Genomic DNA, 14,411 nt, shown 5'->3' on the forward strand with positions numbered 1-14,411 from the left:
TGTCAGTCATGTCGTCCCAGGCAGACAGATACTGGATCCCCTTTGAATGACACCAGAAGCTTAGCCAATTGTTGAAGTCAATTATTTTGTCCTTATATTGTGGTATCATTCTAGGTGAAGGCAGGATGCTACTCAGGGCTAGGGTCATAACTGCCTGGGCCACATGATCCGAGAGCTCTTCCATATCTCTTTTCATGTAGTCCAGGGAGGTAAGTCTCAAGTCATTCACTCCAATATGGACAATGACAGAGTCATATTTGTACTTGTTGTGGAGTGACTTGAGTGCATGCGTTAATTCACTGCCTTACTAAATAAAGCATTCCGTCTGACAGACAATGTGGTTTCATACCAAAATATAGTACCACAATATCTGTTTTATTACTCATTTACCAAATCTGTACCAATATGAAAAACAGAAAGTTTATATGTGCTATATTTAAAGATCTTAAAAGTTTCTTTGAGCATGTTAACCATGACATCCTTCTAGGAAAACTCAAAATATGTTGATTTTCCATTGAGGTCTGTCTCTGGTTTGCTACTCTCCTCATACCTTTCAATCTCTTAGTACAAGAAATCTGGACAAAGCCCCACAACATGGGGGGACAAAGAACCAAAAATAGAGACATGTTGTAAACATTGCTCTTATAAACTTAGAAAATTGCTAGAATAACAGGAATTGTTTTAACATACATTTTCAAATTATTCTAAGTCTGAAACTCAAATTTATGTCATTATTTAGTGACTCGAACCCTCAGATCATCCCAGTGATTTGCCAGAAAACCACAAGTTTTATGAGGAACAGACCAAAAATATACTCCAAAAATCTGGACATTCTGCAAGAATCTGGACAGTTGAGAGGTATGACTCCTCCATAGCAGACAGTTTTTCTTTAGTATTAGCCAAACCCATTAACTATTAGGAACCATCACTTCAGGGCTCCCACAAGGTTCATTACTTACACTCCTCCAGTTCTCCATGACCTGTCTTGAAATCTTTATCAGTTAAACTTCCTATTATCTACTGATGACATAGTCATTACTAATGCAGCCAGCACTGTCACTGAGCTTCAGAATGCTGAGCAGACTTTGAAAGTCTCTGGAACTGGTCACTTGCTAACAAGTAAAACATCAAAGCAATACCATCATGCTATTTGGCACAAGTAAAAGACTTGCAAACATTCCTGCACTGCACATAATTAACCTATTTCTCAGCAGTCATATTACAGAAATACTTAGAGATAGCACTTGGCACAACTCTCTCTCTTACCTCACATGGATGGTCAAGTCAACAAAGTCCTCACACAGCTCAGAGTACCATTCAAAATAACACATCATCTCACATTAGATAAGAGTTGACCTACTGCCTAACAGTACTGCAACTGTGACTGCATTGTGGCTTTCTTATTGTAGCTACCCATTCCAATCACAATATAGACAAACTGCAAAGACCAAAATAAAATTCTCATATTTGTTCATCACAGCATTTACAATGAGCATCCCTGCTTCACTATCTCAGTATCCAAAAAACTTTCCCAAAAGGAAGAACAGAAGTATAGAGTAAAAGTTATAGATATAGAAAACCATAGAAAAAAAACAGGCAGATAAATGGTAAGTGGACTATTCAAGAGACAATCATGATTCTAAAGATTGAAATTTTACATTTATTAAATATGTATATGAATGTGTACAAAGTATTATTTTGTAGTGAAAAAGCCCATGGTATTCTTACTGTAGAGTTAAGGCTCAGTTAAAATCATCATTATAAAATAATACACGCTACTTTGTATAATGAATATAAAATACTTTATATTTCCCAGTTAAATAAATTGCCTGTCATAAGTTCATAATATTTATCAGTCAGGTACTTATCACTTATCAAACAAAAAGAGAGAAGACTGGTCATAAATGTACAAGCTCAGAAAAGTATAGTTTCATAAATTATGAAGACAGATTTGTGACCTATTTGTCTTTGAGAAGTTTAATTCCTGTTACATCTTTTTACAAGTTTTCTATATCTTATGTATATATCATGGCTATTTTTGAAGAATATAATCAATGAAGTCAACTTGTTTTTTAACTTGAAGCTTGCTACAACAGTACATAAGACATATACTGGGATTCATATAAATCCATGGTGGCCACATACACTCCCTACCACAAGTAGGTCCAATGTACATGAGCATAGAAAAAGCAATTCAGAGACAGTTTTAACCACAATGAGGAAGATCTCATTATCTGTTAATTGCATGTCTCTGAATACTCCATAATTATCTCCAGCACTAAAAAGCACTTTTCAGCAGAAATTACAATTTGCAGCCCAGTTATCGTGTTGGCACTGCCTCCCCCATTTACTCTCCCAAGCACACACATATGCAGACATTCAGATACACACATGCTCACGCGCGCACACACACACACACACACACACACACACACACACACACACACACACACACACACACACACACACACACACACTCATATACACACACACTCATACGTTCAACATCACCCCCAAAATGAACACACTCACCTATTCACAAATGAACGCACACACCCCTAATATCGCAATCCCCTAACTAAACTCCCTAATGTGGCCACCCAGACAGAAACACATGCATACATACACACATGCACATACACACACACACACACACACACACACACACACACACACACACACACACACACACACACACACACAGATGTCATACTTCTCAAATGTCCATATTTTTTACAGAATGTTTGCCTCATATTTTTAATATGTTCTTCGTAATATTTGGGTTTTCTGGAAAATCATTGTGTTTACAAGCCAATAATAAATGATATGTCAGTCTCACACTTCATATCCTTCAGAAAATGAATGATAATGATAAACCTGTTATTCTATAAATGTTCTAAGTTTATAAGAGCAATATTTAAAATCTGTCGTTAATTTGGGGCCTTTGTCTTTCCATTATTTTTGGCTTTGTCTAAATGTCTTGTGCTAGGAGGTGAAGAGGTATGATGCGCCCACACATACATACACACACACACACACACACACACACACACACACACACACACACACACACACACACACACACACACTGAAACTACTATTCCACTGAACTGAGCTAAACTTAACTCCAACATTATCTGTCCCCCTGACTTGAATAGGTGATTGCCTTATTTTAGCTGTGTTAATTACAATGGCCAGCCATGCTAGTTTACACTGATGAGTGATTCTCTGAATCAATCGTCAGCATAAATCACTTACCCTTGGCATTTCTGTGGCTGAGCACATGGCTGATGAGCATTACTATCTCCCCCAGACTGCCTCATTATTCTGCAGCATAGCCAATGGGAGCACCCTCTGTGGTGATTTTTGTGCTCATGGAAAATCACTGCAGTAGGGCTGTCTCTGAATCAAGTGTTACTGAGAGGACTAGCTGTTCATAGTACGGCTTACCACTCATGGTAACCCTTTCTAAATTCCAGGGATGGTGTTGCATACATATTCTGCTTTTTTATTCTTTTGTCAGTGCTTATTGTCAACAGTGGATTTCCTGATCTGGCACTAGCAGTAGTATATTCTAAGCATGTATTTTAATGCTTCGCTGTATTGAGGCATTCTGCTCCAGTTTGTACTATTTTGTATTTAAAATGCCTAAGGGTAGACATTATAATAATTTTATATAAATGATTAAAAATAAATGTGGAACTGAGTCAGACATTGCCTTAAAGATCAGGCAGAGGTCACCTCTGAGATGCCTACATTTTCAACAGTGTAATTACAGCTCATTATTTTTCAGAATAGTTTCGATTTTTCATCTTCTTAGGAATCACTATACTTTTTCATGTTGGTTTAGGGAGTTTGTTTGGCGGCAAAAGAGCAATTAGTATTGTTTTCAGTAAAGGAATTAATAAAGGGTAGGAAAAATCATTTCCCTAGACTTGACTACATGTAACTTTTAGCATCAAACAGGCTGTTGAATGCATCTTTCTGACTGTAGCGGACACATACTTGTTAAAATTTAGTATTTCATACTCTGAAGTTCTAAGGTTTCAATTATGCTGTACGTGTTCATGATTTGATCATTTAATTCATTATGAAAATGTATATCCTTTTTACCATGTGTCCAGATTATGTATTTGTTATAACTTTAACTGTTTTCTCTAACACATCTTAAACTTATTATAATGTATAGTCAGTTGCATATTTTGTTATCCATAGTATCCATAGCTTCTTTCCCATTTTTATATCAATATGGAAAAGCCTACAGAGAAGGCACATACAGAGCTATATGAAACATCAATAGTAATGCCAGCACAGAATGACAAATGACTCCCCGCTTTTTGCATTTTGTTGCTTAGTGATTGATTTTTATCTGTTTAATTATATACCTGTTGGTGTTTGGTACTTCTAATTTGTCAGTATTTTTTATGAGGAATAGCACTGAAGGATTTAGTAAGAGCCACATAAGTAGTTTATACAGTAAGTCCTTTTTTTTCAAAAGGTATGTTCTCCCCTTGGTTAAGCCTCACTGTTCCAGATCTAGGAGATGTAAACTACATATATTGTTTAATAGGTTCCATTACAGCACTAACTGACATTTGACATAGAATCGAGGTAAAGCAAATTAAAATCTGTTGCATAACAGTAGAAAAGTGTGCAAGATTTAGACTCCAGACAGAAATGATGAAGTTGGATGTACTAATATATTTTGCTGTAGGACCAGTGATTAGTGAGAGAATACTACCTTACTCTGGTGTTAGCATAACTCCAGAGTCTTATGTTCTACTCCCTGTGTGTACATCGTTATGTGCATATGTGTGTGTGTGTGTGTGTGTGTGTGTGTGTGTGTGTGTGTGTGTGTGTGTGTGTGTGTGTGTGTTTAAATATATCTATATCTTTCTATGTATGTTTAGGAATATTTAAATTAATCTAAATGTGAGAATATTGACACACGTCTACATATAAAAGTCAGGTTTGTAAAAGATCAACTGTCAAAATGTCATGTGTGATAGGTCATACAGCTGGTAGTAAGATGTGCTGCTACTAAATAGCAGTAAAGGAGAAATGGTCAGGTTCAAGTACTGTTGTGATGTTTGCTGGTGTGATATCTAAATGTGCACCTTTAATGATTTCCTTGATTAAATATACCTTGGTTGTAAATCATAGACGTTTTGATAATGATTCCCATATTGTGGTATGTTACTCACTTTTTATGAGTTAGTATGATTGTGGAGTTAGTATATATAAGTAGGGGGCTTGCCCTCCTGCAAAACTACAGAAAGTAAGTTTTTTTAAGTTTTTTCACTTAAAAATGTACATTGCTGGGAATATTGTCTGTCAATATTAAACAGTAGCAATTTGGTGCAGCAGTGTCAATGTTTTCCTGTTGAGTTTATGTATGTCATCTTTTTTATTGTTAGGTAGGGTATTCATATATATGTATATATATATATAGAGAGAGAGAGAGAGAGAGATGTATAAATTAACACATATATAAAGTAGATGTAGTAACACCATGTTGGTATATTCTACTTCTTAGACACACACACACACACACACACACACACACACACACACACACACACACACACACACACACACACACAAGGTTATTTGCCATAGGTGTGACTTTGTGCACGTATGTGCTATGGAAGAACAATGGCAGAAGGGGTAGCCACCAGGTGGTGTGAACCTTGGCTCTAGATGACCTTTACTGTTGAAGTGATATCTCAATCCCATGTGCAAAAATGGGAAAAAGGGGTTATGGATGGATGGATGGATTTATGACTGGCTGGCTGACTGACTGCCTGTCTCCTGGCAGTCAGTAAGGGGCAGCCTATTCCTTAATCTTAGAAGTTATTATTTGTTTTTAGTATTATATTTAACAATCTAAGATTAGTTTCCTAGCAATGTCCACCAGGCACAGACATTCAGGTATAACTGAATCTATAAATCAGGTAGAGGTCACCTGTGAGTAACCTGAAAGAAGCATAATGCAGTGACAGTTTCTGAAACCTTTTGTAATAGTTCAAGTTTTTCCCTGCTAATATATTGTCTTAAATCAAAAATCAGCAAGCCAGAATTATAGAGGTATATTTTACAGTTATTAGTGCTATGTAGGTTGGGAATGAGGAGACCTTTTCATGGTGGATTGCAAAGAGAAATAAAACTATAGATGATAAAATTTGAAGTTTTAAGTCTGCAGTACTTTGAGTACTTTGAGGGTTGATGAATGAAGAGAAAGAGAAGGAGAGAAGGTTGGATGATGTGGGGATAGTGAATCATGAAGTACAATGGATTAGCAAGGAGGAAGTAAGGATAGCTATGAAGAGAATGAAGAATGGAAAGGATGTTGGTCCAGATGACATACCTTTGCAAGCATGGAGGTGTTTAGGTGAAATGGCAGTGGAGTTTTTTAACTAGATTGTTTAATGAAATCTTGGAAAGTGAGAGGATGCCTGAGGAATGGAGAAAAAGTGTTTTGGTACCGATTTTTAAGAATAAGGGTGATGTGCAGAGCTGTAGTAAACTACAGAGGGATTAAACTGATCAGTCACAGCATGAAGTTATGGGAAAGAGTAGTGGAAGCTAGGTTGAGAAGGGAGGTGATGATTAGTGATCAGCAATATGGTTTCATGCCAGGAAAGAGCACTACAGATGCGATGTTTGCTCTGAGAGTGTTGATGGAGAAGTACAGAGAAGGTCAGAATGAGTTGCATTGTGTCTTTCTGGATTTAGAGAAAGCACATGACAGGGTGCCTAGACAGGAGTTGTGGTACTGTATGAGGAAGTTGGGAGTGTCAGAGAAGTATGTAAGAGTGATGCAGGATATGTACGAGGGTAGTGTGACAGCGATGAGGTCTGCAGTGGGAGTGATGGATGCGTTTAAGGTGGAGGTGGGATTACATCAAGGATCAGCTCTTAGCCCTTTCTTATTTGCAATGGTGATGGACAGGTTGACAGACGAAATCAAACAGGAGTCCCCGTTGTCTATTATGTTTGCAGATGACATTGTGATCTATAGTGAGAGTAGGGAACAGGTGGAGGAGACCCTGGAGAGGTGGAGATATGCTCTAGAGAGAAGAGGAATGAAGGTCAGCAGGACTAAGATAGAATATATGTGTGTGAATGAGAGGGAGGATAGAGGAATTGTGAGGATTCAGGGAGTAGAGGTGGCGAAGGTGGATGAGTTTAAATACTTGGGATCAACAGTTCAGAGTAATGGTGAGTGTGGAAGAGAGGTGAAAAAGAGAGTACAGGCAGGATGGAGTGGGTGGAGAAGAGTGTCAGGAGTGTGACAGACGAGTACCAGTAAGAGTGAAAGGGAAGGTCTACAAGAAGGTAGTGAGACCAGCTATGTTATATGGGTTGGAGACGGTGGCATTGACAAAAAGGCAGGAGTCAGAGCTTGATGTGGCAGAGTTGAAGGTGTTAAGATTTGCACTGGGTGTGACAAGGATGGACAGGATTAGGAATAAGTATATTAGAGGGTCAGCCCAGGTTGGAAGGTTTGGAGACAAAGCCAGAGAGGCAAGATTACATTGGTTTGGGCATGTGCTGAAGAGGGATGCAGAGTATATTGGGGAAAAAGATGCTAAGGATTAAGCTGCCAGGTAACAGGAAAAGAGGAAGGCCTAAGATAAGGTTTATGGATGTGGTGAGAGAAGACATGCAGGTGGTTGGTGTGACAGAGCAAGATGCAGAGGACAGGAAGAAATGGAAACAGTTGATCCGCTTTGGCGACCCCTAATGGGAGCAGCCGAAAGAAGAAGAAGAAGTCTGCAGTGAATTTTTTGTGAGATACAAACGATGCTGACTTGACTCATGTAATCCACTATTAACTGTAAAAACTTATAAATTTTCCCCTCTTCACTTATTTGTAAAGAGTAATTAAATGTTTAATTTTAGTATGTACAGAATTGAAATCTTGAAGTGCTTTACTCCAAGCCATGCTTATTTTGTTAAAGCTATGTTGACAAAAATTTTATTGTGTTGCCTGAGATAGCAGCACATCTTTTCTAATACACATTTCCACTTCTGGCATGGGTGTAATTAAAATATTCATAAAACTTTGAGTGTGACCCACATATTCTATAAAATTCCCCTTACCTTCGCATTTGAAATGCCAAGACTGATACAAATTTCTTACAAAATATTAAGTATACTTTTATTAGTACTGCATTCTAAGTCTTAGATTCATTTATTAGATCAGAAGGATGTTCACACCTTTTATAGTTAATTGTACATCTAATACAATACATAATTTTATCATTCTTTGCATTTTGTAGGAAACCAGCAAAATACTGGAATCAAAAGCTTCCACACAAAGTACCTCCTAAGAAGGAACCAGTGCTTCTTACCTCACTTCCAATGCTTGGATACCTAGAACAGGCAAGTCTTCTTTCTAAAGATTTGTAGACTGTAAACATACCATCTCTAAGCAAGTAGCTAATGACAACAAAAGTATAATTGTAGAAATAAGTAAAACAGAGAATGAATAAGTATTAAATCAAAATCCATCCCTGCCTAATACATACTGAATCATGGTTATTTTCTCTGTTCTAACTGAAATGGTTACATTGAAGTGATATGTCATTTAAACTTGTCATTTCTGCAAAGCTAGGCTTCCTTTTACAAGAGCAAGGTGTATTTCTTGTGATCTTCCTCAATGGTCACTATAAGAGTAAGTCTTTACTTTTGAGTTATATTCCACCATCGGCCTTCAGTTCAGAATTTTCATTAGCAGAGCTGTATTCCTTATGAAGGCAAAAGCTGGTCCCATGCAAACATTCCATTGAAGCCTTGAAAATGCATGAAAGGGTATTATAAACATTGTCAGAAACCTTCTTTAGCTCTTCCTGCTGCTTAAAGTGCTTTACATTCCGCACCAGTATCACAGTAACTGGAGCTGGATAGTGGTGCATGATTATTTTCTGCTTATTGTTTTTCTTCAGAGGTCTTCAGTCTTTCAGTAAATATAAATTTCTAATTGTGGTAGGTTATTGCCATTCTAGTCAACCATTTTTTCATATTTTTGACGTGTTTTAATACTTTATTTTCTTTTTCTTAAAGACATAAATCAGGAAGATACAAAACAAGCAAGATAAAAAGGATAAAGTTTTTAAACCAGGTATTGGTGAATCATCAAAGGAGGTTGTCAAACAACTAAAGAAACAAAAATCTTCCAGGGCTTCTGAGAAAGGAGCTATTTATCAAGTTCAGTAATAGAGAGACATACAGTTTTAAGTTCTACAGACCAATCCGAATGCTGCCAAAAGACAGTACATTAATAGCAACATTGTTGGTACCTTCACTGGTGATGTCTGAAATCATGCTTAATCTAGAGCAGGGGTCTCAAACTCATGATTTTCAGGCCACACATGGCCAATTTGCACTTTACCCCAGTCTATTTCACTGCTGTGTTTAAAAAAAAAACTTTGTTCACTTTGTGATTTGAACCAGAACCACAAATATTTGTCTTTGTGTCCGGGACTGGCTGTAGCAGCTCTTCTCCTTTATTGGTTTGAATGTGGAGCTAGTGAGACAAAGATGTCCTGGAGGATAAAACAAACAAAAAGCAGAAGCACTTAGATTCTATGTGCTTCATTTATTGGTATGGTTTGAACTACAGGAAGTCGCAGTACTAGACTGGCTGCCCAACAGAGGTATCTTGTACTGTTGCTTGTTGCAGATACCAAGTGATTTGCACCTCTCCACATGGTGCGTGAAATGTGCAGGAGTATGAGTTTGCGTATTTGTGCAATTGTGAAATAATATGCCTGCTGTGTGTGTGTGTTGTGCATGTGAATGAGTGACTTTCTCTTTTTGGTTGCCACTTCGCTAGCTCTTGGATTGGTAGACCCATTGTTATCCTGCCCTTGAGCCATCTGAGTTTTAGTCCACTAGTCTAGAGGTTTCAATTATGAATAAACCTACTGCTTCAGTAATTCTTTATCAGCCTACCCATTCCAATGCTAATTCAGTCTGTAATATGGTTCAACCCACCTTTGATAATGAAACCTTTACAGAGAGTTCTTTAGTATTGTGTAGGAAACTGCATCATAACAGCTGGGACACTAGTTACTACCATAGGTGGAATCGTGTTTTTCTATGGAAAGAATACTAAGGTGCAACTGCAATAGTCTGCTGCCCAAAAAGCTGTCTTTATATATATATATATATATATATATATATATATATATATATATATCACCATTAGATAGATTGCATTTATATAATATACACAAGTCCGATCCTGTACAATTGTATTTATTTTTTATTTTATTTATTTATATTTGTTGACCAGGAGTGTCCGACTAGATGTAGGTCCATTTTCAGCGGTAGCCCGGGGAGAAAAGCTCCACAGTTAAAATAAACAGAAAGTAGTTACACTGGATTACATAGCGATTAACAATTTACATAGCAATTACTTACAACATATTTACAGATGAAGAACATAGTACATCAGTAGACAACTAGAATCTTTATCTGTGAAGTACATAACAGACATTAACAAATGTTACAATAAGAAGTTCCTGCTGTATAATAAGTACTAGGCTTATGAGCATCTGAGCTTGCTATAATCAAGGTAGTTAGTGGAGTGGAAAGAAAGGTAGTGGTTGGGTGATATTAGAGTGGGAGTTGCAAGAGCATAGCCAACATGTTTTTAGGTGCGCTTTTAGTAAAGTTTTGAAGTGGGTGCATGATGGTATGGAGGTAATTGTGGGTGGGAGGGAGTTCCATAATTTGGCTATGGTGCAAGAGAATAGTGCTTCACCAGCAGAGTTATTGCCTTTAGTGATCTGCAAGTGATTTTTGTTGCTGGATCTTAGTGGTCTGGTGGTGCGATAGGGTTGGAGTAGATTCTGGAGGGATGGGACATTTAGTGGATGGTTTACTAGTTTCTGGGCGAGTGAGAGTTGATACCATTGAAGGAGGTGAGGGAGTTCAAGCCAGCCCAGTTCAGCAAGTGAGAGACAGTGGTGACTACGGTAGGATGCCCCTGTGGCGAATTTGGCGATTTTGTTGTAGCAGGTCTCTAGCTTGTTTAGATCGCATTGCCTTAGGTTGGTATATATTGGGGAGGCATAAAGTAGGGTGGATATAAGGTGGGAATTTGCTATTGAAATCTTTGCTGCTTTGGTGAGAAGTTGCTTATTTCTGTAGAACGCTCCTAGTTTTTTGTGGACTTTTTTTATGGTCATGGATATGTGAATGTCAAATTTTAGTTTATTGTCTATTTCTACTCCTAGTAATTTGGTGTGTTCAGTTGGGTATATAGTGGTGTTGTCTTTTGCTGTGATGTTAAAGTGAGAGTTGTTTTGAGTATGTTTGGTGGGTTGGAAGATGAGTAGTTTAGTTTTGTTTGGGTTGAGTATTAATTGGGCATCGGATAACCAAGTTTCAACAGAGGAAAAGGCTTCCTGTGTGACTTTTTGCAGTTTGGGTAGGGACTGGGCTGAGCAGATGATGGTTGAGTCATCTGCGTATTGTATGAGTGTGCCATGTTTGGTGGCAGAGGCTAGATTATTGGTGAAAACAGAGAAGAGTAGGGGTCCGAGGATGGATCCTTGGGGAACCCCTATGGAGACAGGTAGTTGGGGAGATATGTCATTCTGCCATACAACGGATTGTTGGCGGTCAGACAGGTAATTCTAAACCAGTTGGTGACTAATTGTGAGAAGGATAGGTTATTGAGGACAGAGATAAGTTGTTTGTGTGGGACCATGTCAAATGCTTTAGATAGGTCTAGGAAAGTAGCTGAGGAGAGATAGCCATTGTTTTTATGCAGAAGGATAGTGTCAGTAAAGGAGATTTACTTACCTACATCTAAACAGTCAAAAAGCTGTCTCCCTGACAATGTTACCCTTTGACAAGATTACAAGGTTACTAGTCTGTTTTACAAATTACTAATAGAAAAAACTAATTTCTTCAATAGATAGGACAGGAAACAAAAACTGAAATGTTATAATGCTGTTCATGCTATATCAAGCGCTGTCATGTGAAAGGCTTTTCTGAGCTGGTTTGTATGGCTTAGAACTGAGTCTTATAAATGAAGATGTTTAATGTGTACTACATAATGCACCTGTGACATTAGAGTTATTATTTTGTTAATCATCAGATGATACTACTGGATCTTGAAAAGTAAGGTAAAAATTAGAGCTTCCTTTAAAAATGTATAGGTATCCTGTGCTGCTCAAATCAAATAAATTATACTGTATATGAAAGGGATTCCTTCTCAGCAGTTTTGTCAATAAAAGTAGTTCAAAGGAAAATAGTCAACTAGTAATCCAAGCTCTGCAGGAGAAGGCGGACAAAACCAGTGGCCTTCAGAATGACTGCTTCCTTTCTATTACCTCTTCCATTTTCCCATTTCATCTAGGGGCCAAGTTTTAAATCACCTTTTTACTTGGAAGCAGATTAGTATAAACAAAAGGTATAGCAAGCATTTCAATGTGTTTTATTCTAGGTTATTTCTAGTCTCAAAAAAAAAGAAAATATTTCAGTGTTAGTCTAGCTGTATCAATCCTGATAAAGGATGTAAATACAAAATATTTTAAGCTGATGACTTTGGTCTGTGCTTTCTTTCACAGAACATAATTTTGATATGGCAACTTTAGAAGTGTAATATGAACATGTTTGCATTACTAATGAGAACTTCAGACAAAAATTATTTCAGGGTTGAAATAGTATAGCATCACTTTTATTTTTCATCTATAACATTTGGGCTACCCACAGCTCCAAGTGTATTCATCACATGTGTAGCTACAGTGTTTGAGTACCTCAGGAAAAAAAATATCAACTTTTTGGCAGTGTCAAACACAGTAGAAGTGTTGATTCACCACACATAACAAAATGTTACTCTTTCATTCTTTAAGGGATAATAATGAATTGTATTTTCTGGTTTCTTTAACACTTAAAACTTTTGTATGGTTCATCACAAAGTCAGTTTTTTATAGCTTTCCCTACATAAGAGATACATAAGATTCATATTATGCCTGGAGAATCCACTTCCCAACAACTTTTCAGTACAAGGCAATTTGTGTCAACAGGAGAAATCTGTTCACATCAGTCTGAAAGAGGTGAAAAAAGTTAACAGATCTTTTTTTTATAAACACCTTTATTAAATCATTACTTAAGACATTAGCAAACATGCATTAACAGAGAAGAAAACAAACCATTTTAACATTTTTCCATTTAAATACAATATACATCACATATATTTTTTGCTACTATCATCAGTCCAACATTACAAAAAAATGCTGATTCCTGCCTTCCCTTAAACCTCACTCCTCCTCCTCCTCCTGAAAGTTATTATGTATGTATTGTTCCCACAATTTCCATTTACTTTATGTAATTTGCTCCTTCCCTTTTCTAAAGATATATCTTCCAGTTCTTTTATCTCTTTTATAATATGCAGTGCCTCAAATACAGTTAGTGTACACTTTGATTTCTATTTTCTAGTAATTGCTTCTTTGGCAGCCAACAGAATTATACTTACTGTATCTAGGCAATTTAGATCCTGCATTCTGGCTCAAAAGGATCATTTCCTTGCTTAAAGTCATTTGGTCACCCAATATTTCTGATAGAATACTCTGTGGGGAATTCTTAAAATCTGCCAATTCATTACACTCCCAAAACATATGTTCCCAGTTACCTCTTTTTTCTCTGTCACACTTCCAACATTTGTTATCTACCTGAGGAAAAATTCTTTGAAGTCTGCTTGAGGGTATAAAAATACCCATGCAAGCACTTCTAAGCACAGATCCTAAATGTTCTAGACTTGGTTGCATACTTGAGAGCCATACATATTTCTTCCCATTGTTTGATTGTAAATTGATTTTCCAGTCCCTCTTTCCAATCTTTTCTAACCTCCTCTGATTTATTTTTATAGTTATCATGCAATATTTTAAATGTAGTACCAATTATCCCCTTTTAACAGCTGCTTCTGTTCTAGGTTCAACTAAAACTTCTAACAAAGCAGGTCTTTCAGTTAGAATTCCCCTATCCCTTTCTCTTTGTCTGTACTTTGAGATCAGCCCTAGTAGGGAAGACAGTCTCTGTCCTGCAATCCAAATGTTTTGATAGCCTCATCCTAGTCTATTACCTTTCCTGCTTGAGTTATTTGTTCCCAATATCTTGGTTTCTTTCATAGGTTTCTCCAGTAAATTAAATACCCCTCTTGCCTATTTTCTGTACCCTTACTTGCAATCATCCTTATTGGCAAAATCCCCTTTCTCCATTCTAATATTGGCTTAGTTCTTAGACTACTTTATGAATATAATATTCTGTATAGTTATTCTCCTTAAGGATCTGCATGCAAAACCTGACTCTCCCTTTCTGTTTCTTGAACTTCCACTTGCTTCATCATTATCCTCCCTTTCCAATTTGAATTATAACCTTCCATTTGTGTT

At 37.1% G+C, this 14,411-nt stretch overlaps 1 protein-coding gene across 1 annotated transcript in view; it reads left to right on the forward strand.

Moving 5' to 3' along the window:
• The window catches only part of AK9 (adenylate kinase 9), a 2,653,312-nt gene that overhangs the window by 2,480,295 nt on the left and 158,606 nt on the right, over window positions 1-14,411 (forward strand). Inside the window, exon 38 of the mRNA XM_044066804.1 lies at window positions 8,286-8,388. Within this exon, the coding sequence (XP_043922739.1) occupies window positions 8,286-8,388 (103 nt within the window). The remainder of the gene's footprint in view (window positions 1-8,285; window positions 8,389-14,411) is intronic.

The sequence above is a fragment of the Protopterus annectens genome, chromosome 1.part0 (assembly GCF_019279795.1).
Source record: "Protopterus annectens isolate FY-2018-M chromosome 1.part0, PAN1.0, whole genome shotgun sequence".
NCBI lineage: Eukaryota > Metazoa > Chordata > Ceratodontiformes > Protopteridae > Protopterus > Protopterus annectens.